Source organism: Chlamydotis macqueenii, chromosome 5 (genome assembly GCF_036417535.1).
Source record: "Chlamydotis macqueenii isolate bChlMac1 chromosome 5, bChlMac1.mat, whole genome shotgun sequence".
Classification (NCBI taxonomy): Eukaryota; Metazoa; Chordata; class Aves; order Otidiformes; family Otididae; genus Chlamydotis; species Chlamydotis macqueenii.
In genome coordinates this window covers 36,985,751-37,003,505 of record NC_141560.1, presented here as the reverse complement: position 1 = coordinate 37,003,505, position 17,755 = coordinate 36,985,751, and the positions used below count along the sequence as shown (strand labels likewise).

The following is a 17,755-nucleotide window of genomic DNA, read 5'->3' as shown; positions in this document are numbered from 1 at the left end:
AAAATACATAATGGTATTACGTGTAATACCATAATACCCGGTGGGGGCCGAATAGTCCCAATATCAAAAAGCAAACTTCATGAAAAAAAAAAAAAAAAGAATGCTCTCTCAAATTCCACACAGTGCAGCACAAGGGCTGTTTGCAGCTATTACGCAATTTAGATGGGGATAAAAGTATTCTCCAGCTTTGACTACTCCAATTTTAAAACCCACAAACGCTGCTTCCATTTTGTCCCTTGGGAGATGAGCGAGAGAGAGCTCATTCAGTATTTTCATTTCACTCGTGACACTGTACATGAGGGAAGGGCCCAGATTCCATATGCTATTTTCCATTCCTTCCTGTTCTCTTCCCCACCCCAAATACCCTCTTAAACCACTATTTTTTTGGTTCAAACAAGAAGGCTAAACAGATGAAATTTTACATAATGATTGAGGATTTTTTTTATTCATTTAAGTTTCAATATCATTACAGAAAATGTTATGGTACAGAGTTGTTTAACATTAGTTTTATTTCTTTGCTCATTTAATTTCCACACGAATGCTGGTAACACTAATATCTGTACAAGATCAGTCTTTGATTTTTTTTTAGTTTTTTGTTCTGTACATTTTTAAATGTATTGGTTAAAAAGGCTGTCAGCACTTAAGGAAGCAATTTTTTGTTTGTTGAAATAAAAGGTATCCAGTTACTGCCCAAGAGTACTGAGCTGGGTGGCTGCCGGGACAAGAGAGATCCCTGAATGCGCAGCGAGGTGAGAAAACCTCGGGGCTTCATTGGGTTCCCAGTGCAGCCACTCTGCTTTTGGCACTGTGCACATCAACACGAGATACAAGATAAAGAACAAGCAGAAGCTCTCTGTGAAGCGGTTATGAAGCATACTAATAAGGGAAATCCAAGTGTTGTCTACGCTAGTATAAATAAGCAGACAGCCTTGTTTTAAGAGCATAAGTAGTTGTATCTTAAAGATGAGAAAAAACACAAGTTCTGCAGGCACCTACTGCTGTCTACTAAAAGCTACCGCTATTAGAACTAGCATTGAACACACAAAGCAATTGCAAGGAAAGGAAAAAAAGTTGCTTTGATATAATCAGAATAAATTTCTTTGTTAAGATTTGTTTTAAAGTTTTTTTTTTAAAAGGTATTTATTTAAATTCCATTTGAAATATAATTCAAGATGTTGACTATACTGATCAACTTTTATCCAAATCAGAAAAACTAGCTGTGCCGTTGCATATTACAGGATACAGTCAATGATATGTGGACATGCATCAAAGCTTCACTCTTGCTGGTGACATCATAGCCTTCCAATGACCATGACATCCACCACCTCCCCCTTGTGAAGCTCCACATACTGCTCTGTTTTTGGAGGTAGCATCAACAGTCCATTGGCACTGCGCATACTCATCAGACGACTGCTCATCTGATTCCCTGCAGGAGAGCGAGAGAAAAATTTCAGTTAAGTTTTCACGTAGTTTCAAGAGCCCCAACGCACCACACAGGAAACAAGAGCTGTTCCTACAAAGATGTTCATATTGCTAACCTATTCACAGAGCTGGGATCTCGCTGTTCCAACGTGGATGGAAACAGAGAACTCCATAGGAGTCTGTCAGGCTCTCATCACTCTAGCTCTCAAAACCCTCATTCACTTTGCTGACTGCTTTCCTATCCAGCCTTCCACATTATCTGTACCTCATATCTTCTCATAGTAAATTGCTTTTCTGTTGGAATTTCTAATCCTATCAAAATTACTTTATTTTTCAATTTCTATACCTGATTCCGATTGTACAAAGACTAAAACCAGCACAGTCTAGAACGTTTTTAATATACTATTATAGTGTAAGTTTGACTAACTGTATTCTTCTCACGGAATAGTCTTGGTTAGCATTCGTAGCTTAGCACTAGTCGCTAAAGTAGCTGAAGCCTTAGGCTGCAAGAGCTGATGGAGAGTAAACATTTTGATAAAACTCATGCTGCTAACACAGAGCTAGCTGAATCTGGAAGATGCGAGCAGAATGAAGAACATAAGGACTTACGAAACAATTCCAAGAGAATGAGGTAACTTCAGAAGAAGGTCAGCCCAGAGGCAAAGAAAACCAGTAAGAAATCAAGAAACCACCAACCAGAATTAAGTGTTTTGACTTGGGGATTGGGTGCTGGGTAGTTAGGTATAATCGGACGGTGTGATCTGGGGTAGGGGTCACTTGCCAGAGGCACTTGTCTTGAGCTGTAGCCTGAGAACTAATAAAAAGAGGAATTGGAAACCTTCACTTGGGTTTCACATTTTTGAGCAGGATCCTAGGGTTGGACCCTGTTCTGGTGGCCAGCTGCGTAAATCCATAACATATACCACTTTAAAAGAATGGGTTTCTTTGGGACATTGAACTTCACAGCATGTCCTGAAGATAAACTGTATCATATTGGTAGTACTGACAAGAAATGACAACGCAAGAAAAAGTCATGCCCTTTGGTTTCTTGGTTTTCAATCTTCCAGATTGACAGAGAAATAATTCCAGACAGTCTGCTTGCGTAAGGAAAGAAGTGGTGCACAACAAAACAGAGTAAAACCAAATATAATGTTACAGATGTAAGTAATACCTTGATTTACACCTGGAAATGTGTCAGAGGCCCAGTGTGATCTTGGGAATCAATGGTAAGAACTTTCTCTGAGTAAACAGTAAGATGCATTTGAGCTAATGTTTTCCCTGTGGAGACTTGTCTATAGTGCTTTGTATTGAACAATTTGGATGCAGCGAAAAGACAATTAGTTGTTTAACGACCTGAATCTCCTGAGAAACTGGGTCAGTCTTCCAGCAGTACACAGCTAAAAAAGTATTCAAATATAGTATCTACCTCAATTGCAGCTGAGTATCCAGAAGTATCCCTAGGTGGCAAACATGACTTATAAAAGTCTTAGTCTGCTTTAAGAGAACATATACAGCCTCTTCTATCTCTTCTACTTTTCCAGTTCAGCTAGAATCACACTTCTTTCATTTGGACTGTTCCTACCTATGCCCCAGCTTGTTTAGTACATGCATAAGAGCAAAAGTAAGCCAATGTGCTTGTGAGTGCAAATAAGCATGGTGGATGTGTATAAAAAGGAATGTGTGCACATGTGCAAGCACACAGGCGTATTTTCTGTGTGTGTACATGTGTGCGTATAAAGGCAGGTTATTCAGATAAAGGAAGTTTTAATGGTTAAGTTGGTAAGTCTGTCATGACTGAATTTTATACTGATGGACACGTATGCATGTGCACAACTATGTAAGCAAATCAGTCTGCGTAAGGAAGGTTATATGAAAAAACATGCACACGCTTGGTTGGTTTTAGACACCTGTGTCAGAAGGCAAGGACCTGCGTGAGTGAGCGTGTCAGTCTGCGTGACTGGGCACTAACCTGTACTCTGTGCCCAAGGTAGCGGTTCTTGGTGATGCCAAGTCAGTATGCACCGATGGTATTCTGGGCGGGGGTCCAATTTTACATCACATGATAACTGTAGAAGAAGCAAAGAAAGGATGACAATGTCATGCATTCAGATTGCACTAAGATAATGGAATCATCTGCTAAATCGTTTTTCCCTAAAATCAGTAATTTTAAAAACCTGCATTTGGAGGTCAGCTGGTGTCTACTGCAAGATCAAAAGCTGTAGAAGGTAGACTGCAGTATTTAAGGGAAATAAAACTGTGAGGTTATAATATCAAAGTGTATGACGGAGTCGACATGCATTAAGTGGAATATTCCTTTACTGGGAGTTTAAAGATAGTATTTATCTGGAAAAAGCTTTATTGTTTCTGGATTGAACTGCATAAAGATAAAAATTTTAGTCACATTCAAAATCCTGCTAGCTCTGACAAAAGGGAAACGGCCAGTCTTTGAAATGAAAAGACATACAGAGGATGGATCACAATGGAATTTCATGGAACACGTTGGAAAATTCACACAAAAGTGAGGTCACTAGAAATTGTTCTCTGATTTGAAATATTTTAGCTGTGAGATAATGAAAAACCTGGATGCCTGAGGAAGTGCAAAAGAGAGACATGGGATAAGCAGTAAGAGAAAAGTGCATAGCCAAGAACACTAGGAAAACTATAAAAGGTAATGTGTTCCTTGGTACTTTATTTGAATCAAAATAGAAGAATAATACATTATAATAACATGCCTTGAATCTATATTAAACAGAGTTACAATATCCATGGTTTCTTATAAGAGTGAAATGAATAGTTTAAGGTATTTATACTGCTTAGAGTAAGGGTCATGTGGGTTACTTACATAAATAACTCAAGAACAGAACAGCTTTAGAGTTTATGTTTTCCATTGCTAATACAGAACTATCCAACTCTTTAGGTACTGCCAGATTATGCTGCATGTTTTACCAGAGGTTAACAGAAATGTGGGGTTTTTTGTGGTTTTTTTGGGGGTTTTTTTGGTTTTTTTTTTTTTAAACAGGAGAGCATCCTTCCTGCCTGATTGGCAAATGGCTGCCTCTGCATCTTGCTCCATTAGATGGCCATCTAACTCTTAGAAATTATGGGACCAATACCAGAGACTGAGAATGTACCTCTGTTTTGTGTGAACTTCCTTCAACTTGCCAGCATTAGACTAGGGCTCAGATTTCCCAAACGAGACAGCCTTTCAGAGCCCAAAGAGCTGTGCCTCCTAGAGGACAAGCTTCTTACCCTGGCTTTGATGATGGTGGGCCGAGGATCCAGGATACCCTGCATTTTCCTCAGTGCAGGAACAACAAAGAGATTGCAGGTGACAACAGCTGACACAGGATTGCCTGTAGGACAAAGAACAGTTGGTGGTGACTCCCTCTCGATTTACTCTGTGAAATGCTGAAAGTGATCTCATATTTTTATAGCAATCGCACTCTAAAGGACTCTAACGAGCTTTCCATGCTACGTACGGGAAACATTTCATTCAAGACTGGAGTGGCATGTGGCAAGTACCCCTGCTGAAAGACACACTTTCTGGCTGATGGTGTGCCGAAATCCTGCTCTGACCAGAACCGCCCCATGTTCCTCAGGCCCCTCCATATGCCTCTGTTCCTCTTTTCCATTGTCTTACACGTAGACTTGTCTCGGGCTGGGGCAGAGTTTATTGTGCACAGGTATAGGTCCTAGCTGACAGGGCTCTTGATTCATGATTAAGGTTTCCAAGATCTATGGAAAAATAACTTTCTATTCCCTAACAGAGTTGCAAAATGTTTTAGTACAAATTCTGAGGAGAATTCCACTGATTCCATTCCATTTTCTGTTGACTCACAAGAGATGTATGACCAACGTCTGTCAAACACCAGTTGTCTTACACATCTGGACATCCCTAGGTGACAGTTCTAAAATAAATAGTACAATCAGACAGATGCTTCACTGATCTCTCCCCTGGAAGAAAATGTACTGCAGCAACTAAAACACGAGAGAGAAAAAGCACTAGAGATACATCTGAAAACCACCAGCTTATCAAGAACAAGATTCCTTGTGTAGTCAGAAATCCAAGCAAAGCCAAAGCAATAAGAATGAAATAAATTCCTCCTGATTTAGGAGGACAGAGATTTGTAGCCAGACCCCTAAGGAAATCTTTATTCTGATCGCTGTGATTTCCCAAGGAGCTGCAGCACGCAGGAGGTGAAGCGATGCTGCCCTCTTTTGGTTCCACGGTATGATCATGATAAAAAAAAGTATTCTGTGACATGTTCCTTGGCGTGCCCTCCCTTTTGTCTGCATTTTCAGTATTTCAGAGTGGGTGCACTGACTTACATGCACCAAATATTTACTCTGAAGGTGGAGGGAGCTGTAGGAAAACCCCACCCAAGGAAATTGTTGCATGGAAGAAATCATAAGGCCTGTACACCAGCAAATTCTGAGAACAGGAACAAAGAACTCCTCCTTAGTATATCCCTGTAAGTCCACCTCTTCTGGAAATTTCTGGGAAAACCACACCGGTACCTTCCTTAGGGATGCCAACACGAGACGTAGGTGCTGTGAAATGTCACTATTCTGTTTCATGTCTGTCATTCATGCACAGCAACAAAAGTAATCCACAACACTTCTTACCTGGGAGTGCAAAGATTATTTTTCTTACGCCGTCAATATCCAGAGTTGCAAAAGTTGTTGGCAGGCTATGGAAAAGGAAAGCTATTTAATACCTGCACTAGACTTTGACTGAACATTACTGTGTTATTATTTAAAACATTTGGGAAAGAAAACAAAACAGCATCTCTCTCTCAGCAGTTCACTAGCACCTGCTGCTTATTCCATACTGGGGGTATAATCCTCTCTTTGTGATAACAGAACAATTAGTTTTTCTTCGTATTCAGCTATCTAGTTTTAAGTAGGCAATTTTGCTTCTGGTAAGGAAAAATCTAAGAACAGATGAACTAGTAATCAAAAATCTAAATCCTATCTTCATGCTAGATGCCAATTAACAAAGAACTAATACTGAAATTATGCAGTTACAGAGCTGTATTTGCTTTTGATATATGGTTCTCCAAATTTTTGTAACATTAGTGACTAATTTCCCTTACTCCATTCTCTACAGCAGCAGTGACAATGGAGCAGTATTTCAGAGCAGCAAATGCTAGCCAGTCTGTAGACAAACAAATTCAGATAAACAGGCAGAGCTGCAGCCAGGTAAGGCCTAGGTCTATCAGTAAAGAGCTCTTTCTGCCTTTCAGAGCTGCTCCTGAGTGATCTTCAGTGATTTGCCATCAAAGCTATTACAGTTACACAAATAGGACAGTAATGTGATTGCTCAAGAATGTGACTGGCACATAAAAGGGACTCAATCCATTAAAAAAAGTTTTCTGTATACCTATGTTAATGACAAGATACAACCTTCCATTAGCTCAGCAACTTTTAGATCAAGTGAAGGAACGGTAAATCCCAGGCATCACTCTGCAGTCATGTAGCATATCAAAATACAGACATACAAAGCAAATTCTGGTTTTGTTCTTGGAACTTATTCAAGGTATTTTTTTCACAATATAGTAATCACAATTCATATCTAAGGCCTTTTAAGACAGAATTAATAAAAACTAAGATACACTATTTGCTATTGCACTACAGCCAATGAAAATGAGAGTGCTTCCATTCTCAGTAAGGTTAGACGACCAATTTTTTTTCCTAGCAGTAACAAATATCTTTCTTATAGCATAAAATGAAAATGGATGTTTAGGGAAAATAAGATTTCTTAAAGCTTTTCTGGCTAGTTATTAGAAGTTTACTGCTACAAGTCTACACAGGAATCACCAGAAGAAAGAATTTGTTCACTTCAGATAAGCCAGAACCGGAATTTAATATTCTGAATTCTCTAGATTAGGTTATCCACTACTGTGAGCAGCAGAGGCTGGAGTGCAGGTCTCACTTTTGGGACTTCCCCACATCAGTTGTAGCAGAATGACAGAAACAGTGAGCAGTTTCCACGCCTGGGCCATATCCAGCGTGAAGAAACATGCTTTCAGCTCATGTCTTCCTCTTACGGAAGGGAGGTGGGTGGTAGTAGCTGCACAAGCACCAAATGCACATGTGGTTCTTTACTGGGTTGTATGCAGAGACAGTGAAAGTATTTGTTTTCACAGCAAACACCCACTGTCTGTTCTGCTCCCTGGGAACAATTATGGGCTAGAGGGAGTCACTCCTCGAAGCTGCACTTGGCCTTGCGTTACTGGATCCTGCCAACCTAGCTTGCAAGCAAACTGTACTCCATGGTTAGTGAGGCAGAGCTGCAGACATCTTTCTGCTACTGTACTGGGAAAGGGAACTCTCTATTTTCAATACATGTAGTTTTCATTTTCTCTACAAAGCACACTTCCAGACTTATTAACTAGCAGTGCTACAGCAAAGGTAAGGAATGCTGAAACAGTTTTCTGAGGCAAACCAAACAGATAAAGGATTGTTAACTTTAAAATCACTATGCTCAATATACCAATTAGATAAAACTTTGTAAATTAGCTGTTATCCCAATTCTCTCAAGAAATCGCTTGTTTATAGGAATATGCCTTATGCAAATTTTGAAGTTAAATGAGATGCTCATTAAGCAAACCAGCAGTTAGATGTCCTTCTGTTTCTCAGTTATTTCACAACAATATCAGTATCTGAGTTCTGTGATCATTGTGAAGACTGTGGCCATGTTTATACCATGCTGGTTTCCCCCCCAATCCCTGAACCTGATTTGCAAGTTATCAGAGAAATATCTCTTACTGATGAAAAGTAATCTCTCTGTTCCAGTTAATTTCACCCCTAAAGCTGATGACTAATCTGAATAGGATTGATTTTGTTTCTTTTCCTATATATATCTACCATGTAGCTTATAGGGTATTTGGAAAACTCAAATCTACTGAAACACTTATATAGCATTGGCTACATTGGCCAAATGTAGCATCCACCTGTGCTGCCTAATTGGAAAGATTTCTTACCCTGGTTTCATAAAAACTCTGCCAAAGTGAATCTGTGCGTGAAGATCAATATCCAGCACCTGTTTAAGATAGTCCTGTTTAAATTTAAAAAAAAAGGAAAATTGATTAAGTAACATCAAAGTGGCTTACATAATCTAAGCATTCAAAGCAATGAATTAATATTGAGTGAAGATAAAAGACTTTTCATATTCTGAAAGTGCTACAGTCCAGTGGGGAATTTCCAGTATTTGAAAGAAGGAATTTTCAAAAAGAAGAGGTGAAGGACAGACTCATTTTAGGTGCCAAACCTGACTCCATGAGGACATAGTAATATATTTAAAAGACAGCTGCAGCATCAGAATCTCAGAAGATCCCACAAACACCTACTACTAAAATATTCTCCACGTCAAAGATGGAAAAAAGCCTTGATGGTTCAAAGTTAAGACTTAAAACCACCAAGTTATTTAACTTTTGCCATGGAAGCTATCTAGCAGCAGAATTAGAGATCTCCTTGTACTTTTGAAATCAATACTGTACTGTAGAAATCATAGTTTTCCAGGATACTCTAATTATTGTAATTTCTTTGGGACATTGTCGAATTCAGTGGTCGGGTTTAACAGTCCTTAGAAAGGAAAAACTGTGGGTGGCTTGTGTTTGTTCAAGTTAAATGATTTTGCATAAACACAATTGATCCAGTTAACAGAACAAATTGAATTATTGTTTAGTCTTTATTGAAAATTGCTGTGCTCAAAGATGCAGTATCCTGTCTGTTGTGTTTAGTGAGATTAAAGACATAGGACATAACAATCATCTGTGAAGAGAGACTTTGGAAGCAGTAAATCTTGAAGCTCCCTTGCCGTTTTCCCTTTTTTTTTTTTTCTGGGGGCGGGGGGGGGGGGTGCGTGTGTATGTGTTCAAATACTTGGAAAGCAGCAACTTTTTCCAGCCAGGCATGAATTCTCAATTATTGACTGCATTAACCCTGTTTTTACTTTCTATTTAGTTTTTGGATGTTCACAGTTATTTTATTAAAACTGTTGAAAGCTCAGTAGCAGAGGGCTAACCATCAGTGGAATATACAGCATATTGACCTTATGCTGTTGCCTCAAATTCAGGCTGGGGAGAAATTAGCCAGAATGCATAAATGCCTGTAAGACCATTCAGTCGTCCAGTCACTTCCTAGTCCTCCTGTGTCTGCACTATTCCCAATTAAAAGACCAGCAATTGTCCTTGATTATTTTGCTAGGAATACTGAGGGCAATAATGGGATTGAAAGTAATTGGCACTGGTTTAACTAGTTATCCATTTTCATGATGTATCCAACAATATGATTTCTACTCAGAAAAGTGACAAAAACAGCACTCATGTTTGTCAGCTCCTAATGACTGTCTTTAGTATCTGTTAGTTATAAAAGGAGAGATGTTTCTTTTACCTGCCAAACTCACAGATTCAGCCTGGGATCAAAAAGTAATCTGAGTTTTCCTTCGCATAAGTCATGATTAATAAATGTCCTGCAGGTTGATCTACGCCCCACCAGCATCTGTGTATCCCTATTTTCTTTGATGGTTTTGTCACAGCGATTACCAACAGGAACTCAATCAACAATTCTGTTAATGATTCAAAAGGCAAATATATCAGCTCACTGTCTCTCGTATGTATTGCCTCTGTAGGACTATCAGGTATTTTTGTAACAGATATAGCTTTGGCATATTTAGGAAACAGATCTGCTGAGTAAGAAAGAGCTATTTATATACTCCGGTTGCTTTTCGAAGTACTTTCAAAGTAGCTTTATTCTATCTACGTTTTACCTGCTCTAAGAATAAAAAGAAGTCTGTTGGCTTCATGTGCTATTAACCAAGCACCTTCCTCATCATAACTACTTAAATCACTCCTTAAATAAAAATGCAAATCACTCGCATCAAGAATTGAAATCTTCTCTGTTGTACTATATCTGCTATAGTACAGTAATAAGAACAAAGGGAATGAGGACAGCACTGAAGACTATTTTCTTAATTAATTCACATTTAAGTCTTCCAAAAAAGTAAGGTTCCTTTTTAATAAACATTAATACAAAGGTAGAAGCTCTGACGACAGACTCTGGCCTGAAATTCTTATATATATATATTGTAGGAAGTCATACTTAAATTTAGCATACCTTTTCCCCCATGGATACACCTCCCGATGTAATGATCACATCAGCACGGCTGATACCCTCATTCAGTGCATTCAGTAAATCATCTGGGCTACAGAAAAGAACAGGCAAGCAGATTAGTGGCACAGAACTATAATGAGTTACAGTGTAAGTAAGTGTCTGTCTGCACACATACAGATGTATATACACACACAGATTTTAAGAAAGAGATACAGCTCTAGGATAATAGAAGATTTATTCTTCCTTAAGACTCCAAACCGCTCTACTCAAGTCAAGAACGGCGATCTCACTAAGGGAACACCACACCTTTGGCACCTTTCTAAGAGCTTTGTAAGAGGAACAGTGGGATAGGTTAGGCTGGGACTGAACAACACTAATACAAGTGTCTAAAAGTATGCAGTTTGCACAGTAGGTATCAATACAAATTATGATTTACATGAACTGACAGGGCTACAGGCTGAAGGGACCTGACACATGAAAATTGCTGGCCACCAAGCAGGCTGCAGAACTACCTGTCTAGCTTATCTGATGTGTGCAAAAACAGGGGTAAGGTTCCACTTCAAACTTCCACCAGTTAAAAGTGGGAGTAAATCCTTTATGTTTATGTTCTCCATCAGAGGGTTCTGCAGCAAAGTCAGCTGTACATCCACTTCATCTTGGAAAAACACATCCATCCTGTTCAAGTGCCTATTTACCTTCACGAGAAACAGTGTAAGGGGAGCTGTGATGTTCCTGCATACAAAGAGTGTAACAGCAAAGGTGAAGGATAGAAGCTGAGTATATTTCACTTTTAGTATCTTAACTCTTCTTTTTTTTTTTTTTTTTAGATCTAAACTGGAAACTTTGAAGTAGGCATTATTTATCTATCAGCAGTACTGATGCTAATACTGATGCCTTGGACAAAGGCTTGCCAGGGCTTTAAACTGGTGTTGCTGGGGGAGGGGGAGCACAGTTCAGCCCACTGCTGTCAGCATGGCGCCAGTGCCAGCACCGAGGGTCCAGAAGCTGAGGAAGGATCGCAGCTATGTGCAAATGAACTTAAACTGCGGTCCAAAAGAACTCCTGTCGCTCCAGCCAGCAGGTCGGCTTTGTCAGGGGCCCAGCTGAAGTGTCTCTATGCCAACGCACGCAGCATGGGGAATAAACAGGAAGAGCTGGAGATGCATGCACGCGAGCAGGGCTACGACCTTGTTGGCATCACGGAGACATGGTGGGTAGACTCGTATGACTGGAGCATCAACATGGAGGGGTATAGGCTTTTTAGAAAGGACAGGAAGGGGAGACGAGGAGGGGGTGTCGCTCTCTCTGTCAGAAACCGGCTGGAGTGCATGGAGCTCTGCCTGGGGATGGAGGAGGAGCTGACAGAGAGCTTACGGGTCAAGATTAGAGGATGGGGACGGACAGGGGACGTTACGGTAGGGGTCTGTTACAGGCCGCCTGGCCAGGAGGACAGAGCAGATGAAGTGCTCTATAGCCAGATAGGAGCAGCCTCACGGTCACAGGCCCTGGTCCTCATGGGGGACTTCAACCACCCTGACATCTGTTGGAGAGACAACACGGCAGGGCACAGGCAGTCCAGGAGGTTCCCGGAATGCGTGGATGACAACTTCCTCCTGCAGGCGATAGAGGAGCCGACAAGGAGAGGTGCCATGCTCGACCTTGTGCTCACCAACAGGGAGGGGCTGGTGGGGGATGTGAAACTAAAGGACAGCCTTGGCTGCAGCAACCATGACATGGTGGAGTTCCAGATCCACGGGGCAGCAAGGAAACTACATGGCAAGCTCTCAGCCCTAGACTTTAAGAAGGCGGACTTCGGCCTCTTCAGGGACCTGATGGGCAAAGTGCCATGGGAGGCGGCCCTGGAGGGAAGAGGGGCCCAGGAAAGTTGGTCCATATTCAAGGAGCACCTCCTCCAAGCTCAGCCGAAGTGCATCCCGATGAAAAACAAGTCAGGCAAAAAGGCCAGGAGGCCGGCGTGGATGAGCAAAGAGCTCCTGGACCAACTGAAAGTGAAGAGGAAAGCCTATAGAGGGTGGAAGTGGGGACAGGTAGCCTGGGAGGACTACAAAGAGACTGTGCGAGTGGCCAGAGATCGGGTGAGGAGGGCTAAAGCCCTGACGGAATTGAATCTGGCCAGGGATATAAAAAGCAACAAGAAAAGCTTCTATAGGTATGTAGGGGACAAAAGAAAGTCCAAGGAGAATGTAGCCCCCCTCCGGAAGGAAACCTGTGTCCTGGTTACCCAGGACATAGAGAAGGCTGAGGTACTCAATGACTTTTTTGCCTCAGTCTTCACCGCTAAGGGCTCTTGTCTCACCACCCAAGCTGTGGAAGGCACAAGCAGGGACTGTGAGGATGAAGAACCACCCACTGTACTCGAAGAGCAGGTTCGGGAACATCTGAGGAACTTGAAGGTGCACAAGTCCATGGGACCTGATGAGATCCATCCGTGGGTCCTCAGGGAACTGGCGGATGAAGTTGCCAAGCCACTGGCTATCGTATTTGAAAAGTCGTGGTGGTCTGGTGAGGTCCCTGATGACTGGAAGAGGGGGAACATAACCCCCATTTTTAAAAAGGGGAACAAGGAGGACCGGGGCAACTACAGGCCGGTCAGCATCACCTCTGTGCCTGGCAGATGGAGCAGATTCTCCTGGAAACCATGCTAAGGCACATGGAGAGCAAGGAGGTGGTTGGTGACAGCCAACATGGCTTCACCAAGGGCAGATTGTGCCTGACCAATTTGGTGGCCTTCTATGACGGGGTGACGGCATCGGTGGACAAGGGACGAGCAACTGACATCATCTACCTGGACTTGTGCAAAGCTTTTGACACTGTCCCGCACGACATCCTTCTCTCTAAACTAGAGAGACATGGGTTTGATGGACGGACCACTCGGTGGATAAGGAGTTGGCTGGATGGCCGCACTCAGAGAGTGGTGGTCAACAGCTCGATGTCCAAGTGGAGACTGGTGACGAGTGGTGTCCCTCAGGGGTCCGTGTTGGGCCCGGCCCTGTTCAACATCTTTGTCGGTGACATGGACAGTGGGATAGAGTACACCCTCAGCAAGTTCGCCGATGACACCAAGCTGTGTGGTGCCGTCGACACGCTGGAGGGGAGGGATGCCATCCAGAGGGACCTTGACAGGCTGGAGAGGTGGGCCCGTGCCAACCTCATGAAGTTCAACCAGGCCAAGGGCAAGGTCCTGCACCTGGGTCATGGCAATCCCAGGCACAAATACAGGCTGGGTGGAGAATGGATTGAGAGCAGCTCTGAGGAGAAGGACTTAGGAGTGCTGGTGGACAAGAAGCTCAACATGAGCCGGCAATGCACCCTTGCGGCCCAGAAGGCCAACTGCATCCTGGGCTGCATCAAGATGAGCGTGGCCAGCAGGTCGAGGGAGGTGATTCTCCCCCTCTACTCTGCCTTGGTGAGACCCCACCTGGAGTACTGTGTCCAGTTCTGGAGACCCCAATATAAGAAGGACATGGACCAGCTGGAGAAGGTCCAGAGCAGGGCCACAAAGATGATCAGAGGGCTGGAGCACCTTTCCTATGAGGACAGGCTGAGAGAGTTGGGGCTGTTCAGCCTGCAGAAGAGGAGGCTCTGGGGAGACCTTATAGCGACCTTCCAGTACCTCAAGGGGGCCTACAAGAAAGATGGGGAGAAGCTGTTCAGTAGAGCCTGTTGTGATAGGACGAGTGGTAACGGTTTCAAAATAGAGGGAGGTAGATTTAGATTGGATATTAGGAAAAAAATTTTCACAATGTGAGTTGTAGAACACTGGCACAGGTTTCCCAGAGAGGTGGTGGATGCCCATCCCTGGAAACGTTCAAGGCCAGGCTGGATGAGGCTCTGAGCAACCTGATCTAGTTGGGGATGTCCCTGCTTCTTGCAGGGGGCTTGGACGAGATGACCTTTGAAGGTTCCTTCCAACTCTAACCATTCTATGATTCTATGATTAATACAGAGCTTCAAGGCATGCAGTGGAGAAACTCGGTAACACAACCTACACAAGACCAAAGGAAACCAAAATAATTTCCAATATTTTAAATGCATACTTTACATTCAACATTTGTGAACTGATGAGAAGCTGACCAATTGCTACGCTATATGTAATTTTCATTCAACAGTATGTTTTGACTTTAATGATCCTGAAAGTTTTCCACGGGAGGCTGTTCCTTCTCAGAATGCTACCGAATGAATCGGCAATAACAGCAGTGGCTGCATAAAGGACTTCACCTGGAATTCAGCACCTCAGTTAAAGGCCACACTACAATTACAAAATGCCATTATGGGTTATCAAGGCTTCGCAGGCAGCAAATGGCATGTGGGCTATCCTTTGGGAACTTTGGCTATATTTCACTAAAAGATAGAATCACTGCAGTTATTTTGGGGTTTGAAGTGGAAACAGGAAAATCAGAAACACTATGCAAGTCCTGGTTGACCTTTCAGAGACTAACAGAAAGTGTGTGTTTCAAAAGGTCTCAGAAAGAAAAATCCTTTCCTCTGAGTATTCTGTCCGTGCCCATAGCTGAGTGAAATACAGTTTAAGCAGCAATTAGCATTTCTTGGTGCTGGTGCAATATGTTATATCTAACACAGGAGACACTACATTCCCTCACTGAGTAGGTATCTCAAGTGCATGCAACCCTGCACACTCCTCATCTCATCTATCCACCAGAGAGCCCTCAAGTGTCCTCTACCCTGGGTCTGCCTTACAGGCAAAAAGACTCCAGACCCTTTCCCACCATTTCCAGTGACTGATGCAGCATCTTCTTTGGCATCATGCAGTACGGTTCTCCGACAACTTTTCTATTTGTGTCGGGTTATGTACTGCTTTGTAAGAGGCAAGCAATAAACTACAGCACAAAGAAGGGCAGATTGCTGGTGCCACAGTGTAGGCCGTAATCAATCAGACACAATGATACACGACTTCTTTTTTAAGGGAAATAGTGTCTGCCGATATTGTGGCTTGGCTGAGTGGTTTTTCTAAGGTGTTAAGTGGCAAGTTGTTTTAGGATACTGGCTATCTTGGATACTCTAAATGGCCTATAACGAACAGCTGAACTCTTTTTCCTTTGGGAGAAAATACAAAACATACATATTCAAGCAGAACCATCTTGTTCTTTGGGAAACAGAGACATTTTCTCAGCTGCCCCTTCTGAAATCTCAGGATTGTTTTATCCAAAACCGAGGACAAGTCTTCATTAGTTGTGAAGAGGAAAGAAGCAGGTCTTTTGTTGGCTGCTGTCAGCATCTTCTTTGGAACTAATTGTTTCATATTGATGGTCTAAGTAGTAATCTGTATGTAATAAGATACTGCGTAAGATTATTATAGTTTGTAATGGGAAATGTCTCTCAAGGTCTAAGCATTCCTTAATCCTTGCCAACAAGGGTGCAGACTGGAATGCAGCAAGGATTCATTACACAGGGCCATACAGGCTCGATGACGCTCGTGCCACTATGACTAGGCTAAGACTGCTTTCAGTATATTTTTCTCATTAGGTTGTGATGCAGCTGAGGACCTTATGTGGAGCTTGCTCCAGGCTGTTTCATTTTATCTTGCTTAATTATTTAAAGGTTATTCATAGGTAGCAAAACCACCTGTCTGAAAACATCCTAACTCTGGATTATGAAGTGTGCTTGGTTTTGCTTGTAGTTTGAGAATAATGGAAGGAACAGTAAAAAGCAAACAAGTCTATATCTAATTGTTGTTAAACAGAATGGAAGTGTTCCTGCTTATATACCAAATATATATGTGTGCGTGTGTGTATCTCTAAAATTACTTACCAAAGGAAAAAAAAAGAACCAAAACCAAAATAAACACAAACTCAAACCAGGTGAGGGCTCAACTGACATTTTTGTTTATGAGGGTAGCATAACACTGGAGCAGGTAATCAAACAGTTTTTTTTTATTACATGTCATTTAAAAAATTGATTATTACTGGACTTGGTGTGTTTTTTTTTAGCATTTCCAGAAGAACAACCTGTACAATATATCCCTTTCCGTACCATCTGATAATGCAAGACATTTAAAAATTCTACCACTAAAACTATCCAACCAATAGAACTGCATATCCTCTTTAGATAGCTGCAAAATGCATTGAATTCCTCCAAAATGAAAGAAGCAATATAAATTTTATTGTAATAAACTGAATGGTTATGCTAGTTTGGCTTTTACTGTGAAGCAAAGAGACACTTACAGAATTCCCTCCCTTTGCAGAAGGCTTCTCTCTTTTTGCCCTGTTTGGCCCATTTCTTTTTGCCACTCAGGTCTGTCTGACTTTCTATCCTACTTCAGAGTTATCATTCAAATTGCATATTAACACATACATGATATCATCAGATAAAAAGATACTACTGCTCCGTTTCATTTGTTGCATAATAGCGAGCAGCTTCTCCTTTGGATTGACATGGAAAGGGAACAAATAATTGAAGACTATTAACTTCTGAAAGAACAGACAAAATAACTTTGTCATCTGAGCTTAACAGGACAAGATTGTTCTAAAAGGCCTGTGATAAATCACCATGAAGCTGAGAAATAACATGCACTGACTGAGCAGGTACAAATCAGAAGCTGCATTCTGAAGCCCTGGCCGTTGCTAGGGGCAGGATACTGGATTAGCTAGACTAGTGGTCCAATTTACTATGATAAATCCTTTAAAATGTCTTGTGAAAGTGCTATTCTTGACTTTTTTTTTGCTTCACAGACGGAACTGTAACAGGTGCTAAAATGTAACGGTGAATAACTTAATCAATGTAAAGTAGATTTTGATGTGAAGTCTCATTTCCAGATGGCAGAACTATTCTGTTTCATTTGGTGATTTTCAAAGTCAGAGTGACATTGTGCACAAGGAGAGTGTGCTTTTCCGACACGCTACAATTGACTGAAAAAGCATACTCTGTATGTGTCAGATGACATCCCAGCATCTTCTGTAAATACAACTAAGAAAATTTGTTCTATGAGAATTACATACACAGCTTATGAAATTATTCATATAGATAAGTAGAAATGCCCATCTACAGCAGATTGTGTCTGCACAAATATTATGTGTATCGTACAACATTTTTGAAGCTGCAGACATAATGCTTTGCATAAGGAGTCCATGTACTTTTAAGTAAATCTTTATATTCTCTGCTAATTTTGCCAGTCTGATAAATAGAGTATCTATTTTACTACCTCAATTTCCTGACCCTCTTTATTCAGTTTTATGGA

General features: G+C 41.6%; 1 protein-coding gene across 17 annotated transcripts in view; it reads right to left on the bottom strand.

Annotated features, from left to right (window-relative positions):
- Positions 1-411: 411 nt before the first annotated feature.
- The window catches only part of GPHN (gephyrin), a 313,321-nt gene continuing 295,977 nt past the window's right edge, over positions 412-17,755 (bottom strand). For all 17 annotated transcript variants that reach the window (XM_086748177.1, XM_086748178.1, XM_086748161.1 and 14 more), the window contains 6 exons: positions 10,543-10,630; positions 8,409-8,482; positions 6,049-6,113; positions 4,672-4,775; positions 3,392-3,488; positions 412-1,426 (listed from right to left, as the gene is read on the bottom strand). In XM_086748177.1, coding sequence (XP_086604303.1) covers positions 1,293-1,426; positions 3,392-3,488; positions 4,672-4,775; positions 6,049-6,113; positions 8,409-8,482; positions 10,543-10,630 — 562 coding nt within the window. In that variant the 3' untranslated portion in view covers positions 412-1,292. The remainder of the gene's footprint in view (positions 1,427-3,391; positions 3,489-4,671; positions 4,776-6,048; positions 6,114-8,408; positions 8,483-10,542; positions 10,631-17,755) is intronic.